The sequence below is a fragment of the Phyllopteryx taeniolatus genome, chromosome 10 (genome assembly GCF_024500385.1).
Source record: "Phyllopteryx taeniolatus isolate TA_2022b chromosome 10, UOR_Ptae_1.2, whole genome shotgun sequence".
NCBI lineage: Eukaryota > Metazoa > Chordata > Actinopteri > Syngnathiformes > Syngnathidae > Phyllopteryx > Phyllopteryx taeniolatus.
In genome coordinates this window covers 9,143,999-9,170,412 of record NC_084511.1, presented here as the reverse complement: position 1 = coordinate 9,170,412, position 26,414 = coordinate 9,143,999, and the positions used below count along the sequence as shown (strand labels likewise).

Below are 26,414 nucleotides of genomic sequence, written 5' to 3'. Positions count from 1 at the left end.
TGTTACTGGGAGTAGCAGGTGGTAGAATGAAGGTTCAGAACACAAGTAGGGGTGGGGGAAAAGAAAAAAAAACATCAATCGATAGTGCAATATAGTATATTCATGACGAGCACAGCCTCGAAATTGGTTTCAGTAAAAAGACAAAGCTGCAAAGGGACAAATTACACAGTAACTTCAACATCACACATCAGCAAACAGGTCCCAATCACCCATGCAAAAATAGTTACGGCATGCTGTTCTGCTGATGGAGGTGTGTGTGCGCGCGCGTGTGTGCGCATGCGCATGTATGTGGGAGAAACAGTTGTGTGGTTCTATGTGTGCCGCAACTCAGCGCAGCCTACACCAAATCTGCAGAAATCAGATGGTACAACAATACTGTATGATAAACAATTGAAGCTATGTCTTCATATCACATCACAACAGTTACACACGGTGAATCCACTTCCTCATATTAGTCAGTGCACAGCGAAACATGTCACTGAACAGTTTTGCATTCAAAGTCACATATCCTCCAGGCACGGCAGCACAACGTCACACAAGCAGCCCAATCATCTTACCCGTCGTCCTCTGCAAAACTACCCTCCTCAGCCTCAGGCACGTGACTGTTGGAGCAAAGGTTGGAAGAAAAAAAAAAGAAAAAAAGGAAATAAAAACTGATCATTAATGGATTTAGGATGCTGATCATGGGTTATTATTATGGGATGGTTTAGGATGCTAAATTGTGACGGATTGGCCCGGGGGCCAAATTTGGCCCACGATGTAATTATATTTGGACCACAAGACCATATCAAATGTGTATTAGAGGTGGCCCGCCAGTATATAGCACATGCGCCACTAATATTCCAAATCCCAGAATGCTTTGCTAGTGTGTTGTCCCATCAGTCTAGACCGGCGAGCGCCCCTTCCCTTTCTGTTGCAGTCATTAGCAACTATGCTACCAGCCTCCTCGAGCAAATTTACACTTCCCCTTCCCAAAAATGGCCAAACGAAAGATGGAAAACAGTTAACTTCCAAGACAGGTGGGAGGCAGATTGTCTGTTCACTAAAGTAAAAGACAGACCTGTTTGCCGTGTGTGGAGCAACGTGGCTGTAACAAAGAATAGAACGTATTTTCACGACCATAAGGTGCACTTAAAATCTTAAATTTTCTCCAAAATGGACAGAGCGACTTATAATGCGGCGCGCCTTATGTGTGCACCGAGTTCCAACATCTATAAATGTTGTTGTATGATGAGCGCTCTGCTTGACTTTATTTTTTTATTAGCATTTCCTGCCGACACGCTGCTCACACAGAGGAAAAGCGGACGTGGCTGAGGACAGGGGAAGAGTGCGTGAAGTAGGATGCTAAAGTCACGGCCCCAGTAGGTATATCGCGCCGGGGTGTTTTTTTTTTTATTTCTTTTTTATTAACCGCTTGACTGACTGGGAGCATTTCCAGGGTGTGCATTGTGCAAAACAACATTGGTTTGGCTAAGGACCCCCGAAAATGTCACCTATGAAGAGACACGCTTACGAAGCACAGTTTAAACTGCAAGGTATTAGTTACGCGGAGCGACATGGGACTCGAGCAGCCGCGAGAGAATTCAAGATCAACGAATCCATGGTTCGCAAGTGGAGGAAGCAGGAAAACGAGCTTTGCCAAGTCAAGAAGACGAAGCCGAGTTTCCGCGGAAAAAAAAGAAAAACAAAACACGGAAACAAGGCGAGCTGGCCCGAGTTGGAAGAGCAATGGATTAATGAGCAAAGAACAGACGGGAAAAGCGTCTCTACAGTCACCATTCGGCAGAGTGCAATAACTCGGGGCTTGCCATCGTTCCGGGAGGCTTGACGAACCGCTGGACATCCGTGTAAACAGGGCGTTTAAAGTGAAGTGAGTGGTGTGGGAGCCATGGATGACAGACGGCGAACGCATCTTTACTAAAACGAGGGGGCAGCCACAATTTGTGAATGGATTGTGGATGCTGGGGCTAACGTGTCTGCTTGCACTTTTGTTCGAGCTTTCGCACGGCAACGAGACTGACTCGAACCTGGCGTGTTTGATTGAGAACTTGCCCAGCTGTTCATTTCGGATACAGAAGATGAGGACTTTGATGGATTTGTGGATGACGATTAATCAGAAAAAATAACGTGAGTACATTGTTAAATACTTCAATAAAGTACAATCAAACTCAGTTTTGCTCCCGCTGCCTTTTTAAAAACATTGTTTTTGCGTGCATGCATGCTACCGTATGTTTTAAGCTAGCGCATGTGCACCCAATAATACGGTGCGCCTTATGTATGTGTTAAATACAGAAATAGACCCCGTAACTGAGACTGCGCCTTTTAATACAGTGCGCCCTATGGTTGTGAAAATACGGTAATTGTTTTTTTCTTTTTTTTTTTTAATGGCCTTTATCAACTCCTAGGCAGGGAGGCAGGGACTGTTAATTGTTTGAAGTTTGTTTTTTTAATTGAAGAACATTCTTATTTTTTTGGGGTTGTTTTGTTGTTGGCCTTTGAAAATGGCCTTGTTTATAATATTAAAGATTGTTTAATCCAGATTCAGTGTTTAAGCAAAAATTAAGTTTGTTGTCATATGATAAACTTTAACGCTACATTTCTTCAGAGAAGTGTAACATGCAAATCGCAGTGATTTTTCATTAAATATTGAGTTTGGCCCGCGACGTTGTCCCCATTTAAAATTTTGGCCCACCGTGAATTTGATTTTGACACCCCTGGACCACAGCTAGCCTCTTAGTAATGAAATTTACAATTATAGTGTTAAACTACTGTAACCAAATATAGTCTAATTGCAGACATTTTTATTAATGAATTTGATGTGATATATTCATATATAATACATATTCATATATTTAAAGAAATGTGATCAATATATATATATTTTCTTGTGGCATGTGTCTACATGTAATTATATCATAGTGAATGCTGAAAATTCATGTCACAATGCCTGTAAGTTCACTATATAAGCTGTCACTCGAAATGTTCAATATAAACACGTAAAACCGAAGTTCGACAAAGTTTGATGTGTCCGAGGCCAATAGTGAACGTACGCACCAGATTTTGTGTACATGCACTTTCATTAAGGATTCATTCAAATGTATAATAATTACATAATCATAAATAATAATTAGAATTATGATAAGCATTTTGGTAGCTGCGGTATCTCGCAAATGAAATCTTAACTTATTGATTCAGAAGCTGGAACATATATTTGGATATCAGCGTCTATATCCTGTATATGTATTTTTTTCCCCACTTACTGTAGATGTCAGGCTTAGGAGGATTGTGTGCACTTCACTCAGCTAAGCAACATCTCTCCTTGAGATTTGGACTGCATTCCAGTGGAATTAATTAATGTCTACACCCTCGGGGCCGACTTTATTAATTACAGCAGCCCTTCATTTGTGGAGAGGAACACATGAAGGCAGTTGTGTCAGTTCTTTGGTGTGTGTGCGTGTTTGTGTGTCACCCAATTACAAGTTACGACTTCGCACGCACTTGTGCTAAAAGTGTTCTTGTGTTTCCCTTGAAAAAAAAATTGTTTAGTTTCAGTTAATGCCCAAAACTCAAACAGCAGAGTTTGTTTATTCCAGATGAAGATGCATGCAAAGTCAATTAGAAACAACAATGCTAAAGATATCTGACGTCACCTTAGGCGAGAGGTGAAATAGGAAATCTGTGATGGGAATAGACGGGAAAATGTCACACGACAAAGCAGGTTCGTGTGTTGTGGGAAAAATGAATGTGCAGAAATATGTCACTAAGTCGTGGTTGTCGTTGAAACTTTCCCACATTAAAAGTCGTCTTATCTGATTTGCATCCATCAGTTGGAATTAAAGGCAATATCTTTGGCGAGGATCTGGCAGAGACTGCAGGCTGACTGAAGTACGTCGGCAAGAGGGTTTGCCCCCAAAGGAGGACAGACATGACCTCATTCAGTTTGAGTACTTTAGACTAGTGCCAATTAAAAATAAATATTTTAAAAACCTAGTTTTAAACTGCGGCATTTCACCATCAGCCCCTGTAAGTAAAAGTAATGTACTGTATATAAAAGCAAGGATGGGCGTAGAGTATTTATGTCAATCAATCTAAAATGGATTTTACATTTTGGCAGCAACCAGCAGTGGGCCCAAGTAGTTCAGGCTGCCTAAACCGGCTGCAGAAGAAGCCCACATGAAGTTTCCTAGCTGTGCTAACCACATTTTTACTAGATACCAATGGAATTTTACATCAAAGAGTTTGATTTTGTTGTCCTTGGTTTGTGTAAATTGAAAGTGGTTTCGGTTTTGAGTCTGAGGCTCCGCTGCCTTTCTATTGCATCTTTGTGCCTGAGTTCTTCTTTTGGGCAAATGAAGAAACTATTGGAAAATGATTTCTTAGACTCGCTTGGTATTTTCGAAAATGATAATGCCTGATACTGTTTCCTGAATAATCTCTCATGGAAATCCAGTTGAATCATATTTCTTTGTATTACTGATGTCCATATTTCTTTGCTACAGTCCTAATCAGACCTTCTTTCTATCCTTTCATCTGTACGTCATCAATCAAGCATTTAATTGAATTCTAAAGGGATTAATCATGCACTTTCGTGCCCAAAATGGCTAGCTTGAACACTTCACACTCAAGCTACAGTGTTAACAAGAAAGTGCTTTTTCTTCCCAGAAGAGTCAACTGTGAGGGTGGTTTAATGAAATGAGTGCGTTTGCTCATGGCAAAACAGGTGCAGATGCTTCTCTGCTTTCCAAAATGTTGGCCAAAAACAGCAAAAGAGGCATCAAATATCGATGCACCGTTTATGTACAGTTCAGTAGCTCTGAGAAAGCCGCTAAAGATAAATTGAGGGAGGAGAGAAAACACCACATGGACTGACGAAGGTGAAGGTGACAGTAGGAAGTAAGAGGGCATGAGGAGAAAAAGGGAAAGTAGAGCGGGAGGGGGATTACGTACCCGTAGGCCACTCCAGCAATTGTGCACTTCTTAAACTGCATGACATTGCAGGTCAGCGTGCCCGTCTTGTCAGAGAAAATATATTTCACCTGCATAAGAGAAAGAGGACATTCAAGATTGAAAGCCATCATAACGTCAAAGATAAAGAACATTGCTTTTATATTACCTGGCCCAACTCTTCATTCAGATTAGAGGTGCGAGCCATGGCAGGTGTGTTTGTAGGCTCGTAGATCATATCAGTGTCCTGCCAAGGTCACAAAGAACAATCAAATCAACTCGGATGGGACCGTAACGTTTCCAACCGGCATCCTCCACCCTTTCATCCCCCCCTTAATAAAACAAGTTCACAACGAACAGAACTAAATGGCACAACGTCATCAACATTGAAATATGAGATGGTGTTTTTTTGGACCATGTTTATATGTCTCGGATTGGATAGCATTCAAAATCAAAATGAGTTCTTTCCCTGGCAAAGAGAAAAAAAATCCCACAAAGTTTGGAATTAGTTTTTTTCCCCCTATTACCAAGAGAAATTATTCCACAAAGCCTCAGAAAGATCATCTGAAAATGATGACTGATAGATCGAGCAGTTCACAAGTTCACAACTAACAGAACTAAATGGCACAACTTCATCAACATTGAAATATGAGATGGGGTTTTTTTGGACCATGTTTATATGTCTCGGATTGGATAGCATTCAAAATCAAAATGAGTTGTTTCTCTGGCAAAGAGAAAAAATCCCACGAAGTTTGGAATTAGTTTTTTCCCCCTATTACCAAGAGATATGATTCCACAAAGCCTCAGAAAGATCATCTGAAAATGATGACTGAGCAGTAATGAGATCTGACCTTTGACTTCAGCTATGTCAAAAACTATTTGAAATGTGGACTCATCAGACTTTTCCACTTCGCGTAAAATAATCTGATGAGTTTGGGCCCAGATAAACTGGCGGCTTTTCTGGGTGTTGTTGTCATATGGCTTTCGGTTTGCACGGTTGAGTTTCAACTTGTATTTTCAGATATTGCAACGAACTGAGTTATCTGACAATGGTTCCCTGAAGTGTTCCTGAGCCTACGTGGCAATATCCTTGACGCAATAATGGTGGTTGTTTATGCACTGCAGCCTGAGGGATCCAAGGTCACGGCCATTCAATGTTGTTGTTTTTTTTGGCCTTTCCGCTTAAGTGCAGCGATTTTTCCAGATTCTCAGAATCTTTTGATGATATTATGGACTGTAGATGATGAAATCCCTAAATTCCTTGCAATTCTACGTTGTGAAAGGTTGTTCTTACAGTGGAACCGAAAAGCCCAAAAACATTTGATCCACCACAGAAGTGTTTTTGAGAAGCCAAATTTGAATTTAAAAAAATATATATATATAAAAAAAAAATCACCATGTATGTAAAATAAGGGTCTGAAATCGTGAACAAAAAGGCTCTTCCTCGAGGTGCAGGACTGGCTGGGCCTGTCTGCTTAAGGCGCTGGAGACAGCCCTTCACTTATAGCGAGTGCTATGTGCTCAGTGTCTGTAGTCAGCTACTGGCTGAATAAGGTGTGCATTATGGTTAATAAACACTCAACTTTCCCGTGTATCTGTTATGTGGGGTGACCCACACACAACATCTCCGAGTGAGACGCTTACGTATTAAACGACCCCGCGATGGTCGAGCAAGCTCCTGAGCTTGTTAGCTTGCAGGCTAGCGAACATAATCAGAATCAAAATCATCTTTATTTGCCAGGTCAAAAACACACAAGGAATTTGTCTCTGGTAGTTGGAGCCGCTCTAGTACGACAACAGACAGCCATTTTGACAAAAAATACTTTGGAGACATTCATTCATTCATCTTCCGTTCCGCTTATCCTAACAAGGGTCGCGAGTCTTCAATTCACCTATCCTGCATGTTTTTGGGAGATGGGAGGAAACCAGAGTACCCACAGAAAACCCACGCAAGCACGAGGAGAACATGCAAACTCCCCACAGGCAGGTGAGTTTGAACCACGGTCCTCAGAATGGTGAGGCAGATGTACTCACTAGTGGCCCACACTTCGGAGAGTCACTCCGCAATGAAAGGTTACCGGTAATGTCGTAATGCTGATAGAATGACAATTTTGCAAATGATGCAGAGTCCTCTTGCAAATTAGAGCAGTTTGAAATGACTAATAGAGCAATAATCTGGTAGAGTGACAATTGTGAAAATGGTGCAGTCTTCAAGAAATTTGAAGGTCAGCGGACAAAGATGTTATGGGGTCAGTTAAAATACATAACATATAAACAATGCAAATATGAAATTCATGCACGTCACTTCCAGCAAGTTGTAAACTATAGTTAAGCTAAAAATTTGGTTTTTATTACGTGCATTTAGCACTCCCCAAATAAACTCGAAGCTCAAGACACCGGGGTGTGGTTATTCTATGCACCGCAAGGGCTACCGGAAGTGACGTTGCACTTGCCAAACACAGCGCGCTACACTCTTACACAATGGAGAGCAACGTGTTTGAATAAATATATTAATATAAGAAGATTTTGCCAATATTTTTTAGCAAGACTATATGTATTTTATATATATATATATATATATATATATATATATATATATATATATATATGTTTCAGTGACATGGTACAAGCTTTTACATAGTATGCAGTATTCCTATATATTGTGTGCCCTTCGCTCGAGTAGCTTTATAACACGCTGCACAGAAAGTCTTTGCCGTGTCTGTTGGCTTGTCATATAGGCAAAAGTACAGGGGACAGTACAGAAAAGTACTGTGTGGGTCTTTTTCCCTACTGCCCGGTGCATAACCATAATAGAGTCGTAGGTATATACAAGGAAATCCTCACCTCTTGTCTGCGCCGCTTCGCTGCTGCAAGATTTTGTTCTCTTGCTGGCATTTGAGGTCCCGATGGCCATAGTAAAAATAGTTGGCACCGTAGCTGGTTTCAGCATCTGCCTAACTAAACTGGTTTATCCAATGCTTTCTCCTAAGTCTTTCTCAAAACACACCAGTTTGAAGTGATCAGCACAGCGTTTGGAATGCTTGCTAGGCACACGTAGCTGACCACGTTTCTTCCCGTCGATTGAATTCAATTAAACTACAACAAAACTGATATAATTTTTTGGGCATTAAAGAAAAGAGGATTCCTGTTCGTAAATACCTGGAGTCAATCTCTTTCAAAACCAAAGACCAAGTCCAAAACCTTGATGTACTGATAGTTTCCGACCTGACTTTCAACAGTCATCAAATCAATTACTAAAACTGCCTTCTACCAGCTGAAGAACATATCCAGCGTGAAGGCTTGCATGTTCCAAGCAGACCAGGAAAAACTCATCCATGCTTTTATCTCAAGTAGACTTGACTATTATAATGGCCTTCTGACTGCATTCCCCCAAAAGAGCATTAAACAGCTGCAGCTCATTCAGAATGCTGCATGAGTTCTGAATAGATTTTAAAGTTTTGCCACTGGTCTATAAATCACTAAATGGTTTAGGTCCTGAATACATGAAAGAAATACACATGGAATATAAACCCAGTAGTGCTCTGAGATCTACAGACTCAGGTCAAATAGTGGAGCACAGAGTCCAAAGCAAACATGGTGAAGGAGCATTTAGGAGCAAACCAACAGAAGTGACATCAGACCCAAGTGTGAATGTTTTTAAGTCCAGGTTAAAAACTCTTTTTTTCCCTCATGCTTTTTACAGCATTTCCACTTTTACATTATATTTCTTGCACTGTACGCCGTTTTAATTGTATTTCTATTTTTCTCTTTGTTTTAAATGTTTATAAGTTGTTTTTTTTCTTTGTTTTTAAATGCCTTTAATCATGTTAAGCACATTGAGTTGTGTATGAAATGAGCTATATAAATAAATTTGCTTTGCTTTATATTCTGATGCTTGATGACTTGAAAATTATGCAGACTGTCATTTTTATCAGCTCTTTAGGAAAATCTGGGAAAATAACTATTTGCATAATAATTTGAAACACAGTTTAGTGCATTTTAGGTCCATCTTGAAATTTCAGCCGAAAGCGGAATAACCCATATCTAACTTTTTGTGAAAAGTATATGTGCTATTTGGAAATAGATATTTCTACTTTCACATTTTCAGACTGAGAAACATTGACGGACATTTCTACTGCTAAATACTTTTTTAATAATAGCAAGTTTGTTGTGTGTTTAAAAACAAAATAAAGTTTGCTGTAAAACCATCATCAACAATGTGCAAAATACGTATCACACAACAAAAAAAAACATTGTACATATGTGATGGCTTAACCCTAGACTCACCCAATTGATGAAGAAGGCCTGGGTGAACTTGATGACCTCCAGTGTGACCAGAAGGCTGATGGGGATCAGATTGTTAAACAGGATGATGAAGGTGAGGAAGTTGAGGCCGAAGTTCGCTGCCCCACCATCTGTCAAGGGGAGACGGGTATGGACACAGGAAGTGATACACAGGAGACTTGTCAGCGCCGGTTTCCCGAGCATCCGTCGGTTAAATGTTAAGAGCCCGCAGCTACTTCCAGCCAATGGTCTCTATTATCCCAAAGCAGGGAGTGTGTTGGGCTAACACGGAGCATTAGCTGGAAATTAACCCATCCTTTCACCCATGAGTCAAATTTAACGTCCCATAGATTGACAGTGTGGGACGGAGGTCTCCATTGTTTTTAGTGTCGCAGCAGCAGCCTTGGCATCCAGCATGATCCAGGCAATGAATTCCAAATGAAGCACTATGCAAAATGATATCGCTCCTTCACCCTCCCTGCCTCCCCCACCCCAAAAAGTGGCAATGATCAACATCGTCCCCCACGGACACCAAACATGAAAACAGGAGGGATGTCATTTACCTTTCCACAGCTTGCGGGAGCTTGCAAGATTTACCTTCCTCAAGCCAACTTGACCTTAGCATTGAGAGGGAGGGGCCCCTTGCCATGACATAGCAAAACAAACCAAAACAAACAAATGGGTGGCGGGATGGTAGCTATACTGCTACAGGCACAACAAATACAGGGAGTCACAGAAGTGTGCGTTTGTGTGTGTGTGTTCGGGGGAGGGTGAAGGGGGGGTTGGGTTCAGACAAATGTACTGGATGCTGTCAAGACAAAGGAGGGGAGATTCAGTCCATAGCACATTGCCAACCAACAAGGAGTGTAAAAGAGCGGGTGGATGACGCCGGCGTGTTAATGATGGCCACTGCATCGCCACAGTGTTAGGTCCCTTCATTCAAGAAGTCGGCTGTTTGGTTGCGAAGAACACTGCAGGGCATGCGCAAACGCAAAACCACACCGGGAGAGTACAGTGATACCTGTAAAGTTGAATGCCTTGAAAAAGTTTTCTGAATTTCAACATATTTTTCAAGAAAAATATGCCTCTATAGTGGGACTTTATTGTTTGGTCTCACATTTGGTGTGAGACCTCAGCTCAGCAGGCGTAAGAGAACTAATTTCAGGTATATGTTTAGCTTTTCGAGTGACACTAATTACAAAAGCTAGAAAGTCGTCATGATTGTCATGCAAGGATCAACAGTGAATGTTTAGTTTCTTTAACTGTTTTTGTGACACTTAAAGTCGCTGTAAAATGAAAATAAATGCCTTGTAAATTTGACACATCACATTTCACAATTCACAGAGACTTTTGTAGCATGAAAAATCAAGTACTCTCCACTCTCAAACGCTGTGGGCATGCTCGCTGAATGCGCTGAAACAGTGCCCTGCTCAAGTTTCAATCAAATCCCAATACAACCTGGAAAAATGGAAGCTACTTCATCTAGCATCTTTCTTATCCCTAAACATAACTACAAAATATCAGTTTGAAGCAGGGGTGCCCAATAGGGAGATCACCATTGACCGCAAAGGGAGTGTGGGTCAATCCCAAGGCATTAAAAAAAAGAAGACACAAGCGGCAGCTTTTCTTTTTTTTTTTTTTTTTGGAGCTGTCACAGTATTTTTTATTTGTATTTATTTTTTTGACACTATATCGTTTTTGAAGTGCGTTTGCCTCATTTCATGTCCCATCGCTATAGGCCAAAGAAGGGAAACGTGGAGCGACATTTTTGGAGTGTTCATAAAACCTACGACACTGACTTCCCTTCAAAAAGCAAGGTGTGAAGGACAAAGGTCAAGGAATTTTCATTCCACCTGCCCAGACAGCAGTCATTTTTCACACAGCTAACTTCAAAATCAGAGGCAGCCATTTAAGCATCATTCCAGGTGAGTCACTTCATCATTAAGAAGAAGAAATCCTTCCTAGGTGGCAAGATGGTAAAAGAGGCATTCGTTGAAGCAGCTGACCTCATTGATCCGAGGCTTTAAAAACAAAGCAAGTTAAATTACATGCATTCATATTTCCATAAATTTCTTTGAAATGCAATAAAAAAAATAAAAAAAAAAGATTGATTGTGTTTAGCTTTAGAGGTTCCATTGTACTTTGAAATATCATTTCAACCATTACCAACCATTATCAACCAGTCATAACAACAGGTTTTAGCCGAAGATGCAGTTTGTTTATTTATTTATTTTAAAATTAGCTCAGTATGCAACCCCAATTCCAATGAAGTTGGGACGTTGTGTTAAACATAAATAAAAACAGAATACAATGATTTGCAAATCATGTTCAACCTATATTTAATTGAATACACTACAAAGGCAAGATATTTAATGTTCAAACTGATAAACTTTATTGTTTTTAGCAAATAATCAAAGCACTTTGCATCAGTCCATCTTAGAGAAGCCGGCGGCGTTTCTGGGTGTTGTTGATAAATGGCTTTTGCTTTGCATAGTAGAGTTTCAAGTTGCACTTAAGGATGTAGCGCCGAGCTGTATTTACTGACATTGGTTTTCTGAAGTGTTCCTGAGCCCATGTAGTGATATTCTTTACACATTGATGTCGGTTTTTGATGCAGTGCCGCCTGAGGGATCGAAGGTCACGGGCATTCAATGGTGGTTTTCGGCCTTGCCGCTTACATGCAGTGATTTCTCCAGATTCTCTGAACCTTTTGATGATATTATGGACCGTAGATGATGAAATCCCTAAATTCCTTCCAATTGTACGTTGAGGAACATTGTCCTTAAACTGTTTGACTATTTTCTCACGCACTTGTTCACAAAGAGGTGAACCTCGCCCCATCTTTGCTTGTGAATGACTGAGCAATTCAGGGAAGCTCCTTTTATACCCAATCATGGCACCACCTGTTTCCAATTAGCCTGTTCATCTGTGGGATGTTCCAAACAGGTGTTTGATGAGCATTGCTCAACTTTCTCACTCTTTTTTGCCACCTGTCCCAGCTTTTTTGGAACGTGTCACAGCGGTAAAATTCTTAGTTAATAATTATTTGCGAAAAACAATAAAGTTTAACAGTTTGAACATCATATATCTTGTCTTTGTAGTGTATTCAATTAAATATAGGTTGAACATGATTTGCAAATCATTGTATTGTGTTTTCATTTATGTTTAACACAAAGTCCCAACTTCATTGGAATTGATGTTGTGTATGCAGCTCAGGACTTCCCTAAAATAATAGTAAAAGCACAATTAAACGGCTTTTTGGTGGAACAATGCCATTTCAGCATTTGACTGGCTTTCCATTTTACCGAGTACAATCTAGGTGGTTGCCTGATTGCATGAATATTTACCAATATGCACTCTTTGGCCTCAATCTGCATTATGTTATCGCAGTGTACAGGTTTAATGTCGACGACTGCCATCCTCAGCACTCTGTGACCGCTCAAAGTCACATTAATTATTCACCGGGCTTCAGTGACATACGAGCCTGCGGGATGCACTGTGCGGCCAGCTCACACAGATTCTTCTCTTTGTCTATCTCCTCAATGTTGGCAAATGATGAAGCTATAATAACTTTGTTTTATAGTTTCCTCTGATACTAAATAATTTGAAAGGCTTTCCACCGCTCTCTTTTGTCACAGGCTGGACAATGTGCACTGGAAAGAGTCTCAACAAGCTCCTTATGGAGGTACAATCAGTCTCAAGATGGACCCCTGCTTTATGACTTACACTGCCCCTTAATCATTTTAAAAGTGTTTAAACCCCTCACCAAAACCAATAGAACACCAATGGAGCACCGTGTAAAAAAGGGGTATAGTGTAAGTCGTAATGCAAGTTTAAATCGACCAGGACACAACCTCTCCGACAGGCCTATCAAGGCACAGAGTAATGATCAAAGTACCACGGTGATCACTTTGCATACCAGAGCTTCATCACACCACAACAGCTAATGATTCTTTTCAATCAACCAATAATAATTATAACACATCTGACCAAATACCTCTATTATGAGGAATAAAAGGTTGGAGAATTCATGCAAAACCTATGAAACTGTGGCAAATGACCATATGGACTTCCTATAAATTGAAGCGCACCAAATTAACATTCAGGAAAAATCGGGTAAAATTCAAGCATTCATTCAATCTAGATTTCACTTCAGCTACCTCAACCATCCTTCAACAAAAATGGTTCTAAAATGTTATTTACGGGTTTAGAATTAAGGCTGACTAATAATCCCTGTAAAAGTGAACATCCAATATGAAAAAGAAGTTCTAGGTTAGTTTATGGAACAATAAAATCAGAAAACCAATGCTTGAAAATTGGTAGAGCACAGAGGACTAGTCCGCTGTCCGAGCAGTCTTGCTCAAGATTATCCCTAAAATTTTGAAAATTGGTTAAAAAGTGTTTTTTGGTAGAGTTTAGGCATGTTATGCCAATCACTACATCAATTTATAGGTGTAGGTGACTACAACTTAACCCAGCGGGCATCCTCCAATTGTTTATAACACTAGATTATGTACCAATTAACAAAACAATCAGGTTCCAATATTGAGGCAACATTAAGTTAAACTGCTAATTACTTTTTAATTAAATAATTGAATTGACAAAAAATATCACCAAACTTAAAATACATTTTGAGATCGCAACCACTATAAATGTGCAAATTAGCGATCCGAATAAAACTTTGACCAGTGTTCTGTGTAAAAAAAATATTTCTTTGGTGGCCGATATGGCAGACAGATGACTATAAATCCATTTTAATACCCAATTTTGCCTGGAAACATTTACCGGCACGCTAGACAATGACCTGTTTGCATGACTCCCCTTGCCTTTTGTGCGGTGGTTTGAAAAGATTGAGGCAGAGGCATTTCTAAAATGTCAGCTCCTGCACCACTTTGTGCTCAAGCCATAAACATGTATGAAGCCTCCTGCTGCGAACACCTTCCGGACTATAACCTCCAGTCAATCACTGGAACAGAACTGCTCATTCTGGAGAACAATGACGGATGGTTGTATAAAGCTTGGAGTTGCAAAGTGTTCCATGTGGCACAAAACAAAGGAAGATATCAAAATAAAAATGGAGGAAACGTGAGACACTGTTTGCATCAGGCACTGAAAATAACTAGACGAAAGTGTAAGAGAGCTGGAGGGGAACACCTATTGTTGGATCCCTGGTATGTGCTTGTCCACGGGAATGGGCCCATACAATGTTTGGCAACCGTATACGGGGCGAGGGTAGGGGGCCTCATTTGCTTAGCAAAGGCAGAGCTTCAGTAAGGGGTTAGTAAAGGGAGGTCATTCACGGATGGCCAAGGCTTTTAAATGGTTGTTACCTGGAGCTGTTAAAAAAACGACAACAAAGAAAAACAACAAAATCAAACACAACATTAGAAAGGGAACAAAAAAAAAGTACAGCAGCGCAGTGATATTCAACCATTTCTCACTCAACACATCTATGCATCAGTTAACAGGGAATCTGCTAATTCCCACATTGCCACATATTTCACTTGTTATGAGAAACATTGTTTAACTGAGGCAACGTAACAAAACAAAAAGACACGTACATACCAGCATTTAAAGAAGTAACTTAAAACAACAAAGAAATAAGCTGATATGGACACAAGTGAGATCAAATATGTGCAATGAGTGGTGGCGTGTGGCCTCAGGGGGTACTCTTACAGTTGAGGTCCATGTACCAGGCGTCATTGCCGCACCGGTACTTCCAGATGGTTTGGCCCACGGAGCAGACCAACGAGATGGCCAGCAGACAGCCAAACAGGACAAGAATCTGAAAGTTGGTGATGCGCTCCACATTGGACAACTTCAGCGGTGGCCGAGTGGAGTTCTGAAAAGGCAAAAAATAAAAAATAAATAAACATTTTTTTAAAAACACATTAAAAAGGGAAGGTATAGATGTCAAAATATCTGATAAGTATGTTTGGTTTTAGTAGAAATAGTAGCCAAGAAAAGAATTGTATTTCCATATAATAATAATAATAATAATAATAATAATACAGTAGAACCTTATTGGGCACACAAATTCAAGATTTTAACCACATAAAAATGGAATAGTGCAGTAATTAACTTCCACAAAATGTTTCATTGTATTTCTTTTACTATAATTATCCAAATTTATACAGTACTTAATAATTTTTCATTTGTATTCATAACTCATATCTTTGGCATTGTAATCATCTATACAAATTCATATTGCGATTTTTCATCTATACTTACGCATTAAAAATTGCCATCTAGATCATTACATTTACAATACCGATATACTGTACCAATATATTAATATACTTTAAATTACATCTATCCATTTTCTGTACTGCTTATCCTCACTTGGGTCATGGGTGAGCTTGAGACTATCCCAATTGACTTTGGACCAGAGATGTGGAGTAGTGTACACCCTGGACTGGTCGGCAGACAAACATTCACACTCACATTCACACCTACAGACAATTTAGAGCAGGAGTCACCAACCTATTTGAAATTGAGAGCTACTTCTTGGGTACTGATTAATGCGAAGGTCTACCAGTTTAATGCACACGAGTGAAATAGCAAATTTGGACAAAATTTTTTTGGGGGGGGGGGGGGGGGGGGGGGGGAAATCAACTCATCGTCACTCCATAGCTTGTATCCACGAATGCTATCATTTGGTCACACACACAAAAGTAACCTTTGAACTACTAAGGTTTTCAAAAAAATGTCATTTCCTGAATTACGCAGGTGAGGTATGATTTAAAAAGAACAACAACAAAAAAAACAAGCTGCATCTCACTGTTGAGTGGTGTTTTTTTTTTTTTTTTTTTTTTTTTTTAAACAGCTATCAGTAGAACAGGCCTGTGGCTACTCGTGTGGTCCTTGGGGGCTACTGGTGCTCACGGGCACCACGTTAACGTGTTAATTACGAATAATTAATTACAAGCAAATTAATTAGTTTAAAAAATTAACACATTTTAATATAATTTTGTGTTCAAAACAATACGGAACCTTTGTAAGTCCACGATTTCCTGCTACACCGATTACCCTGACGCACACATCAGAGCTTAGTCGGATACTAAAATTGTGGAAATGGATGAAACAGCATTGCTAAGGCTGATTGAAGGCAAATTATATTTTAAAAAACTATCCAGTAAAGCCTTGATAAGTGTAGTTTTGTGGAAATAGAGTACAGTAGTGAGCTGCCATGGCCATGACGCAAAGCTGGAGGTGGGGAGCCAGACAAAGTGTCGCCGCATTCCTTGCTTGTGGACGGCAGGAAAAACAAACAAGGATGCCTGTACATTGTGCTGCAATCGGTTCAAACAATGCCGTAAAATCACAACGAGGTAACTTCATAGGTATTTTTTTTTCATCCATCTATCCGTTTACTTTGGCTTATCCGAGGTCGGGTCGCGAGGGCAGGAACTTAAGCAGGGATGCCTAGACTTCCCTCTCCCCAGCCACTTCCTCCAGCTCTTCCGGGGGGATCCAGAGGCATTCCCAGGCCAGCCGAGAGACATCGTCTCTCCAGCGTGACCTGGGTCGTCCCAGGGCCCTCCTCCAGGTGGGACGTGCTCGGAACACTTCACCAGGGAGGCGTCCGGGGAGCATCCCAACCAGAAGCCCGAGCCACCTCATCTGGCTCCTCTCGATGTGGAGGAGCAGCAGCTCGACTCTGAGCCCCACCCGGATGTCCGAGCTTCTCACCCTCTCTCTAAACGAGAACACCCTGCGGAAGAAACTCATTTCGGAAGCAATCTTTCCCACAACTCTTGACCATAGGTGAGGGTAGGAACGTAGATCGAACGGTAAATTGAGAGCTTTGCCTTTTGGCTCAGCTCTTTCTTCACCATGACAGACATCACTGCAGATGCTACACCGATCCGCCTCCATTCCTCACTCGAGAATAAGACCCAAAGATACTTGAACACCTCCACTGGGGGCAGGATTTCTTCCCGGAGAGGGTACTCCACCCTTTTCCGACTGAGGACCATGGCCTCAGATTTGGAGGTGCTGATTTTCATCCCAGCGATTTCACACTGGGTTGCAAACCGCTCCAGTGAGAGTTGAAGTTCGCAGCTTGATGCAGCCATCAGAACCACATCATCTGCAAAAAGCAGAGACCTAATACTGATGATACCAAATATTATATATTTCTTTATTTACTGACTTATTTATTTTTGTTTGTTTGTTTGTTTTCAAAGTACTATACATGCATTGTATGAACGATATGGGTGGGGATAGATACTGTACGAGGTCCACCGATAAATTTAAGTCACCCGCTGTTATCACCAGCTCATACTGTATTTAAAACCTGGCCTGTTGGCCAGCCAGGAGCAGTGACAATGCTCCAGTCATAGACAGATCGCTGAGTCCTCTTCTGCATATAGAGCTGTCTCCATACTAGACTATTGCACCGCTTTTAAAGGGAATGAAAGAACCCGCTTCAATTGGACAGGATTTTAGTCGGCTGTGAACACGCCCAGACCAGCGCACACGTCCCACTTTTAAATGCGCTGGGGGTACGCAGGTCCCCGAAATTACCAAAACCGGATTTAGCCTGCCGCAGAGTTACACCAAGCGCAGGGCTGGATTTGTGCACGTCACAAAATTGGAGCCCTTAGTCTCAAACATGACATACTGTAATTTTTCCAAATAAGACATTGAAGTGGTACCTTCTGGTGCAATGTTTATCAGTTTATCTGACATTTTGAAAAGGTTAGACACAGTTTAGACTCATAATGTATAGTTTAACTTTTGAACACATAAGAACACTGACTTGTGAACAGTTTCATCTTTATAATTCTAGACTTTTTAATGGAACACTATTATGAAACACTATTGTCTAAATTGTGCACATTTGTCATTAGGTCAGTATGGCAACATGTTTTCCACAGACTCTATACATATAATGAAGCAAACATTGTTTATCATTTATTTAAATTTCATCATGTTTTGTTGTCAGTTCATTATTTGTGGAACAACAAGTATACATGGTTAATTCCAAAATAATGATCTATGGCAGGGTCCCCACGTTGGTGAAAACGTGGTGCTCATGGGCACCAGGTACCCCCCAAGGACCACATGAGTAGCCCTGCGGGCCTGTTCTAAAAGTAGCTGTTTTTCTAAAAAAAAAAAAAAATTATAATAAATACCGGCAATTAACAGTGAGATGCATCGAACTTTTTTGTTGCTATTATTTTTTGTTGTTGTTTTTTTTAAAATCATACCTCACCTGCATCACTGTAACTCAGAAATGAAAACCAAGTATAGTTCAAAAGTCATGAATCAAAGAATGACACACTACTTACTTTATTCTGATGAGAGCTACAATTCTGCCACGCCGCATTTACTTCAAAATATACAAAATATTTCACGATTTTTAGCTGTTATATATGGCCGGCACAATGTCAGACTTCCTACAAATTCCACACTTTTTCCAGACCGTAATTTCCGGACTTCCCAATAAAATAATTATAATAATTTGTGACATTTGAGTATATAAATGTGTATCATTCTGAATGTTATGCCATTATGTCACAAAATAATTTCCCCCGTGTTGGATTTCACACAAAGTCTGCACTTACAGGGCTCTACACTAACCTTTGCACTGGTAGCACTTTGTGCGACCAACTTTTTCTTTTTCAGTTGGTGGCAGCAGCACATGATTTGGTCACACCCATTTTTGGGGAGGTACAGCATTACCATGCATGCACGCATGCATGCATGCATAACATACTGTCTCTATACACACACAGTGTACAACCCCAATTCCAATGAAGTTGGGACCTTGTGTTAAACAAATAAAAACAGAATACAATAATTTGCAAATGATGTTCGACCTATATTTAATTGAATAAACTACAAAGACAATATATTTAATGTTCAAACTGATAAATGTTATTGTTTTTAGCAAATAATCATGAACTTAGAATTTTATGGCTGCAACATGTTCCAAAAAAGCTGGGCTAGGGTCATGTTTACCACTGTGTTAGATCACAAAGACTATAATTGTTCTCAGTGCAAAACAGTGAAAGTAACACCTGATGTTTATTTCCTTTACTAATCCTACTGTATACTGTTACTACTAATAATAAAAGAGCTGAGCTTCACCATAAACTATCCTCAGTTGAGATTAATATATTTTCACTCCAGTTCTGTAGGCTATGGTAACCCGAATTGCAACTGTCAAACTAATCAAGGTGGAGAAGATATGCCTGCTCTCTTTCATATGTTGTACCTGCATGAGCTTTGTGTCATGACCCGTGTAGACCACCACACCATGGACCCACTGTGTATTCCGTAGCTGGGCTCCTCTTAGTAAGATCTGGTCCGGACCCAGTGGCAGTGTGCTGTCGAGAGAGAAAAAAAACAAAACAATATACACATATCAAGACTGCATATAGTCTTTATCAAAGGCTCACATTTCCCCTGACTTTATGTTGGAATTTATATTGTGGCTGGTCTGTATAGTCAGATGCTGTACTCAAGAAAAGTCACTAAGTTTTGAAAAAATTTACAAGGACACTAAGGAACATGACGTTATTAAGCCCTCTAAAGGCCATATTTACGTCGGGAAGTTGCTTACTCAGGGAAGCTTTTTAGTCCTTGGATGGTCAAATCATAATGTCATAACACTGCAACTACTCCCTCATAAAAATTTATTTTCCTTCCAGTGGCACAGTCTTTGAACAAACACATAATTGAATTTGAGTGAAGCAGGTGCCTTCGGTAGATGATGCACTCATCTCAGGGCTAGTGGATCAGTACAAGTTTCATATCTAAACGTGTTAAAATGGATTATGCAAAGAACTGTGGGCTTTTCAAACTTGATGGGTGAAATAACATGCTGTCCTTAACCTTCCTGAACCTTTTCAAAGATATTACCCCTTAGTAGGGCATCTTTTAGGGAGAGAGAGAATAGACAATGGTCTAATTGTATCTTAAGTTATCCCAGTGGTTCCCAAATCTTTTTTTGCGGCGCCCCCCTTTTGGAGATGAGATTTCAGACCCCCCCCCGCCCCCCGCATAGTTTTGCAATAAATACGCATACGCTTAGTTTACAAACATTATTCCTTGGGAATCAACAAAAACATGAACAACAAACATAACTCCAATAATCACTGCAGTGGTCACTTTTACAGTTGAAAAATTACACTGGCGAGTTTACCAAGCCACCTAGAATAAACAAAAACCTAAACATTTTTTTTCTGCTAAAATTTAACCTCTTGTATTCCTGCAGTCTGGTGTGGGCTTGCTTTGTGCTGCAGATTTTTTCTAATCGTGGACACAACTGTGAGACAGCCACTCGAAGTTCATTTTCAATGTCCAGCTGTGACCTGTATTTGGTCTTGATTGAGGCAACTGCAGAAAACCCTATCTCGCACAAGTAGGATGTGGCGAAAGGCAGCAGTGGCCATGGCTCAACTGCCTAGCAGTTGGTAGTTAGAAAATTTGCTCCATCTGCTGGGTGTAACTTAATAATGAAAAGTGTTCATGGTAGCCCCGCGCCCCCTCTGTCATAACGCTGGGGGGCCCCTAGGGGGCGCGCCCCCCAGTTTGAAAACCACTGAGTTAACCAACCCAGACCTTAACAACTGAGGCCACCTGTGTCCATCCAATCGGATGTTCCCCACAAACTCGTACAGATGACGGTTTGGGCACTCGCACTCCATCTTCCCTGAGAGATGGATTAGGCTGTCGATGTCCTTCAAGTCGGACGTCACTTGGAGACCCTGTTGATTTTGTAATTTTGTGTGTCAAAAACAGAAACATTGCCAAAATGTGTCTCTTTCAAAAAAATAACAAAATAAAAAAATTAAAAAAAAGTACCATAGTTACCTGTCTGATTTTAAGGTTAGTTTCGCCATCTAGATTAGATGTTTCGATGTAGCACATTCCCTGCGGTTCACTGTTGGGGTAAGAGGATGATGACATCAAACCAGTAAAAGGGTTGTTAATAATCTATAAAATATATCCATACATGAATAGCATCTAATCCAGGGGTCACCAATGTGGTGCCCATGGGCACCGGGGTAGTCCCCAAGGACCACATGAGTAGCCAGCAGGCCTGCTCTAAAAGCAGCTCACCAGGGATGGGACATTGTGATTTTCTAGGAATGTTGTAGAAGTGATCATTCAAAAATATAATCACTGCCAGAGAGCAATAGAAATATTGTTGCATATTATTTATCTGTTTCCTAGTTATTGTGAGAAATCATTAACATGATCCGTGCCTTCGCGTAAATGAACATCATTAATCATTAATAACCATGTAATAACATTAGTAAAGGTAATTTGAGCAAATTGTTATTTCAGAAGTGTGTATCCAACTGATAGCCCTTCACATTAATAAGTACCCAGGAAGTACCTCATGATTTCAAAAAGGTTGGTGACCCCCTAATTTTATGCTACAGAATAGGAAGAACAGTGGTGCCTAGAGATACGAGTTTAATTCATTCCTTGACAACAACACGTAAGTCAAAACACTCGTATCTCACAGCTCATATCTCGAAAAACTCCCAAGTTGGGTCACTTGTATCTCAAGGTACCACTCTAAACGTTCGTGCAGATTTTCATAAAATATCTACACTACTATAATAATTAAGACGAGGTTGCTACGCATCAGTCTACTTAAAGGTTGTACTAATGCAAACAGTTTGAACAATACTAATCTGCAAAGGGGCTGAGAGAGGAGAAAGGAAACTCCAAAGTGGCGTGATGCAAGTGAGAGGGCGTGCAGCGCACAAGAAGCAGAGGAGACAAATGGGCTTCTGACAGATTTCGGGCACAGAGACAGCGTTAGAGCATGCCAGGCCACTGTTAGCTACTCTTTGTAAGCAGTTCTTTGTTTTAGAGCGGGTTGGTCCAAATGTAGAAGGGAGGGGGCCTCAAGGAAGGGCAAGACCAGGGTTTACTGCTCTTTGCCCATCCAGTATGTGATTGCTACGAGGCAACTTCTAAAAAAATTACAGTAGTATTTACGTGACAACTGTCTTGTTAAAGTCAATCAATTTAGTCTAGACCCAGTGCAGGTTCACTTCACTCCAGTCAATTGGTCGTATTAGGGGCATAAAAAGAGAGACAGAAAAAAATGAATACCTTTTCTAGAGCACTTGTCAATGATGCCGAGTACAGTACACAATGGTTTGTGTCTCCATTGGCAGAAATTGTGAAGTGTGCCAAAATAATGAAAAAAATTACATTTTTGGCATCCTCAGAGCAAACCACATACTGACTGTTTTAACAAAGTGAAAAGACCTAACGTCTTTTCACAGCTCAGCATTTTCAGGCCCGACAATAGTGTCGTCAACAAAAAAAACTTTTGATTGAAACGATTGCAGTGTAAGCAACTATTGTCAGAAAACGAAACAGCTAACTGACTTATAATAAACTATCTAAGGCAAACAATGTGACTATCCTTCCAAAATGGGGTTCATATTTCGTTCTCGGAATGTGGCAGGATGCAAATATGGCGGGAAATGTATGCTTCGGCGGGCCATATGAGCCATGCAACAGTGAAAAAAAAGTGAACATGCAACATCTGGTAGGTAATCACAAGTCCCTTTCTTTTCCCCTCAAGCATGCAAAGCGCTTCTGAGACCAGCTTCTGAATGTCTGGCCCTGTCTTAGCAACAGCTGTTGCCTTGGTGACGCCTCTGGGTTTCCTGACCTGGACGACAGTATGACGAGGTCAGCCGGGAGGTGATCGCCGTTGGCAGCTCTGACTACTTCCCCAGCAGTCACCTGATGGTTGTGACCACACGCCAACGGCAAGAGAGAGGGTGGAAGAGTAAGGGTGGCGGGAAAGGAGAGGAAAGGATAGAAAGACAAAGAGCAAACACATGAGAGGAGAAAGGTAACTGTTTGTCAGTCCTGAGGATCCTTCATCTGTTATCTCTTTATAAAAAAAAAAAACAAGGAGCTAATCCAAAGAAATCTCATTACTTTTGTCCCACCTAGAGAAACGATGGATATCAAGCATAAATCTTTGTTGTTAGAATTTGTATCTGTTGAAATGTAGTTGCAGTTTGCACCCAAAAACAGTGCAGTGCTGTTTTCATGTTGGTAAACCATAATTTCTTTGGGCTGAAGAGTTCAAAGGGGCAATAGGGATCAAGGATGGTGACGATCCTAATAAGATACGAAGAACATTGATACCTGCACGATAAAACCACAGCGTCCGCAGGCACGAAATCATGGTCATTTACTTTAATAACATCGCCCACCTCAACCTGTGAAAATACACTGGTCATTGCTGTACACAAAATGGAGAGAAGGACTGTGACCATGTTGAACATTGATGAAAACAAATACAGTTAATGGCATGATTCAACATTTGAAAGGTATGACCTTTGTGATTAAAATGACATTTGAATATATAGTAAAGCTATAATAAAATACAGCTAGAGGAAAAGAGGACATTCTCAAACCCATATGGTAAGAAAAAGGCACTTAATAACTTGGGAACTAACCAGGAAATTAGTTGCTTAGTTGCAGTTTTAGTAATTGATTTGATATGACTGTTGAAAGTCAGGTCGGAATCTATCAGAACACCAAGGTTTCGGACTTGGTCTTTGATTTTTCAAGACAGTGACTCCAGCAATACTCTTTTCTTTATTTCCAAAAACAATTATCTCAGTTCTGTTGTGGTTTAGGCAGCACGGTGGACGACTGGTTAGCACATCTGCCTCACAGTTCTGAGGACCGGGGTGCAAATCCCGGTCCCACCTGTGTGGAGCTTGCTAACATGGAAGGGTTCTATTTTTTAGAAGAGGCTTCATGGCAGAGATTTTAAGAGCAAATCAGCGAGCACAGACTTTGCAATAGCAATAGCTTTGAGCAAAGTTGATGGTTTCAGCTGCCAAATCGTTTTCTCTACAGTTTTTTGGATCTGTATCAAATTCTGACACCATAATTGAGTTTTTCCTGGGTGCCTTCAGATGTAGTATCATTTTATCATTTTGCTAATTTGTGCAGATATTTCACCTGATGGATTGTATTTTTCACAAAAATAACAAGCAAATTCATTGCATTTATCTGCTGTTAGTTCTGGAGTTACAGTGGGTACGGAAAGTATTCAGACCCCCTTAAATTTTTCACGAAATCATTTAAGTTCATTTTTTTCCTCATTAATGTACACACAGCACCCCATATTGACAGAAAAAAAACTTAACTGTTGAAAGTTTTGCAGATTTGTTAAAAAAAGAAAAAATATCACACAGCCATAAGTATTCAGACCTTTTGCTGTGACACTCATATATTTAACTGTTGCTGTCCATTTCTTCTGATCATCCTTGAGATGGTTCTACACCTTCATTGGAGTCCAGCTGTGTTTGATTATACTGATAGGACTTGATTAGGAAAGCCACACACCTGTCTATATAAGACCTTACAGCTCACAGTGCATGTCAGAGCAAATGAGAATCATGAGGTCAAAGGAACTGCCTGAAGAGCTCAGAGACAGAATTGTGGCAAGGCACAGATCTGGCCAAGGTTACAAAAAAAATTTCTGCTGCACTTAAGGTTCCTAAGAGCACAGTGGCCTCCGTATTCCTTAAATGGAAGAAGTTTGGGATGACCAGAACCCTTCTCAGAGCTGGCTGTCCTGCCAAACTGAGCAATCACTGTGGCTGAGCTCCAGAGATGCAGTCGAGAGATGGGAGAACGTTGTAGAAAGTCAACCATCACTGCAGCCCTCCACCAGTCGGGGCTTTATGGCAGAGTGGCCCAACAGGAGGAAGCCTCTCCTCAGTGCAAGACATGAAAACCCGCATGGACTTTGCTAAAAAAAATTACATTTGCTGGTGTTGCCTCCTTTAAAATGCTATTACAGCTGCTTTCTGTTAACCACGTTTCATTTAGTAACAAAAAAATCCAGATCATAGGTTCTAATGATGTCATTAATCAACGTTGATTTATTACCCAGTGACCTGATATTGAAAAGAGCAAGTCTCGCAGAGATAACTGGAGACAATGGTTTGATAGATTCACATTTTATCCACGCTAAGTTTGTAGTTCTACTTTTTTGTGCCATATTTCTATCCCTTGTAATTACAGGAATTAAAAATGCCTGATCTCCACAGCGGTCCGACTTATTCTGGCAAAGATCCCGCAGATATCAGTCAGATTTGCAGATAAGATTCTTCATGGGTGGTGGAGGGGCCCTTCGCATCTCAGTGGACGGTGGTTTCAGGTGAGGGGAGGAAGATCTCGGCGTGGTGTGCGTTGAATTCCAATATTGACAATCGTCTTCATCCTGTTCTGTCACACAGGGCATTTAGGCTAGTAGAGCGTGAGTTTTGCGTTGGGCTTTGCTCCAATGGGGCAGAGAGGGGTGTGGGAGATTCTTCCGACTGTTTGGATGACAATGATGAATCCATTTGCGCCTCGTGTCGCCTTATCTCTTGTTCCTCCGATTGTTTGGGAACAACTGCATATTTTTGTCCTTCAGCCGTGTCAACAAGGCCAATGGTGGCATTTTTTTCGGGCCGATGAATGACGTACACAGCAAAAAATGTTTGCAGCCAATAACTTAACCCCTTGTCTATTTAGACAGAAACCATCTGCCTTGTAAAGATGTCTGCATTTCCAAAAAAATGCAGAAATTGTCAATGAAACTCACACATAGTTCAGTACACACTTATTTGAGCCACTTATTTAATTGACTGATCCTAGAGAAACGTTCATCTCTAAATCGTACAAGTGGGAGAGGTCCACTCATGAAAACCTCAGCATCCAGACATTGCACTTTTGTTAGGAGATCAATGAAATCTCGCTTCAGTACCTCTGATTGTTGCTTGACAACATCCAGGGCACCTGTGTGTATAATGACAGATTTCACAGTTGGGTGCTTATTAGCGATCTCCAGGATTTTTTTCGAGATATCAGAAATCATGTCATTGGTAAAACACAGTACTTTGGTGTTCTTCTCACTGCCGAAACGTTCCTTGTCAGCTCCATCACCAACTATTAACGTTTGGGGTGGAATTTTTTTCTTGTATAATTTTGTTTCATACCTTTCAGTGGTGGTGGGGGAAGAGCATTCTTGGCCAGGGTCTTGTAAAAGTGACTCAAATCTATTTGTAAGTCTGATGTAAACGTTTGCATTGACTCGCGTCTTTTTGTTTTGCCCTTCACTGTCGCGACCGTCATTTTGGGTTGAAGCAGCATGCAACACAAGCCAGTCGGATTCCTCAGTA

General features: G+C 40.6%; 1 protein-coding gene across 11 annotated transcripts in view; it reads right to left on the bottom strand.

Annotated features, from left to right (window-relative positions):
• atp8a1 (ATPase phospholipid transporting 8A1) overlaps positions 1-26,414 on the bottom strand; it is a 176,995-nt gene that overhangs the window by 104,636 nt on the left and 45,945 nt on the right. For 6 of the 11 annotated variants that reach the window (XR_009790381.1, XR_009790382.1, XM_061786766.1 and 3 more), the window contains exons 8-16: positions 22,886-22,959; positions 21,055-21,124; positions 20,803-20,948; positions 19,454-19,565; positions 14,905-15,070; positions 9,232-9,359; positions 5,114-5,191; positions 4,948-5,036; positions 558-602 (exon numbers count right to left, since the gene is read on the bottom strand). Coding sequence is in view for 9 of the 11 variants with exons in the window: in XM_061786766.1 (XP_061642750.1) it covers positions 558-602; positions 4,948-5,036; positions 5,114-5,191; positions 9,232-9,359; positions 14,905-15,070; positions 19,454-19,565; positions 20,803-20,948; positions 21,055-21,124; positions 22,886-22,959 (908 nt within the window). In the remaining 2 variants the exon portion in view is untranslated. The remainder of the gene's footprint in view (positions 1-557; positions 603-4,947; positions 5,037-5,113; positions 5,192-9,231; positions 9,360-14,904; positions 15,071-19,453; positions 19,566-20,802; positions 20,949-21,054; positions 21,125-22,885; positions 22,960-26,414) is intronic. The other 5 variants (XM_061786767.1, XM_061786770.1, XM_061786768.1 and 2 more) reach the window with 4 other exon arrangements.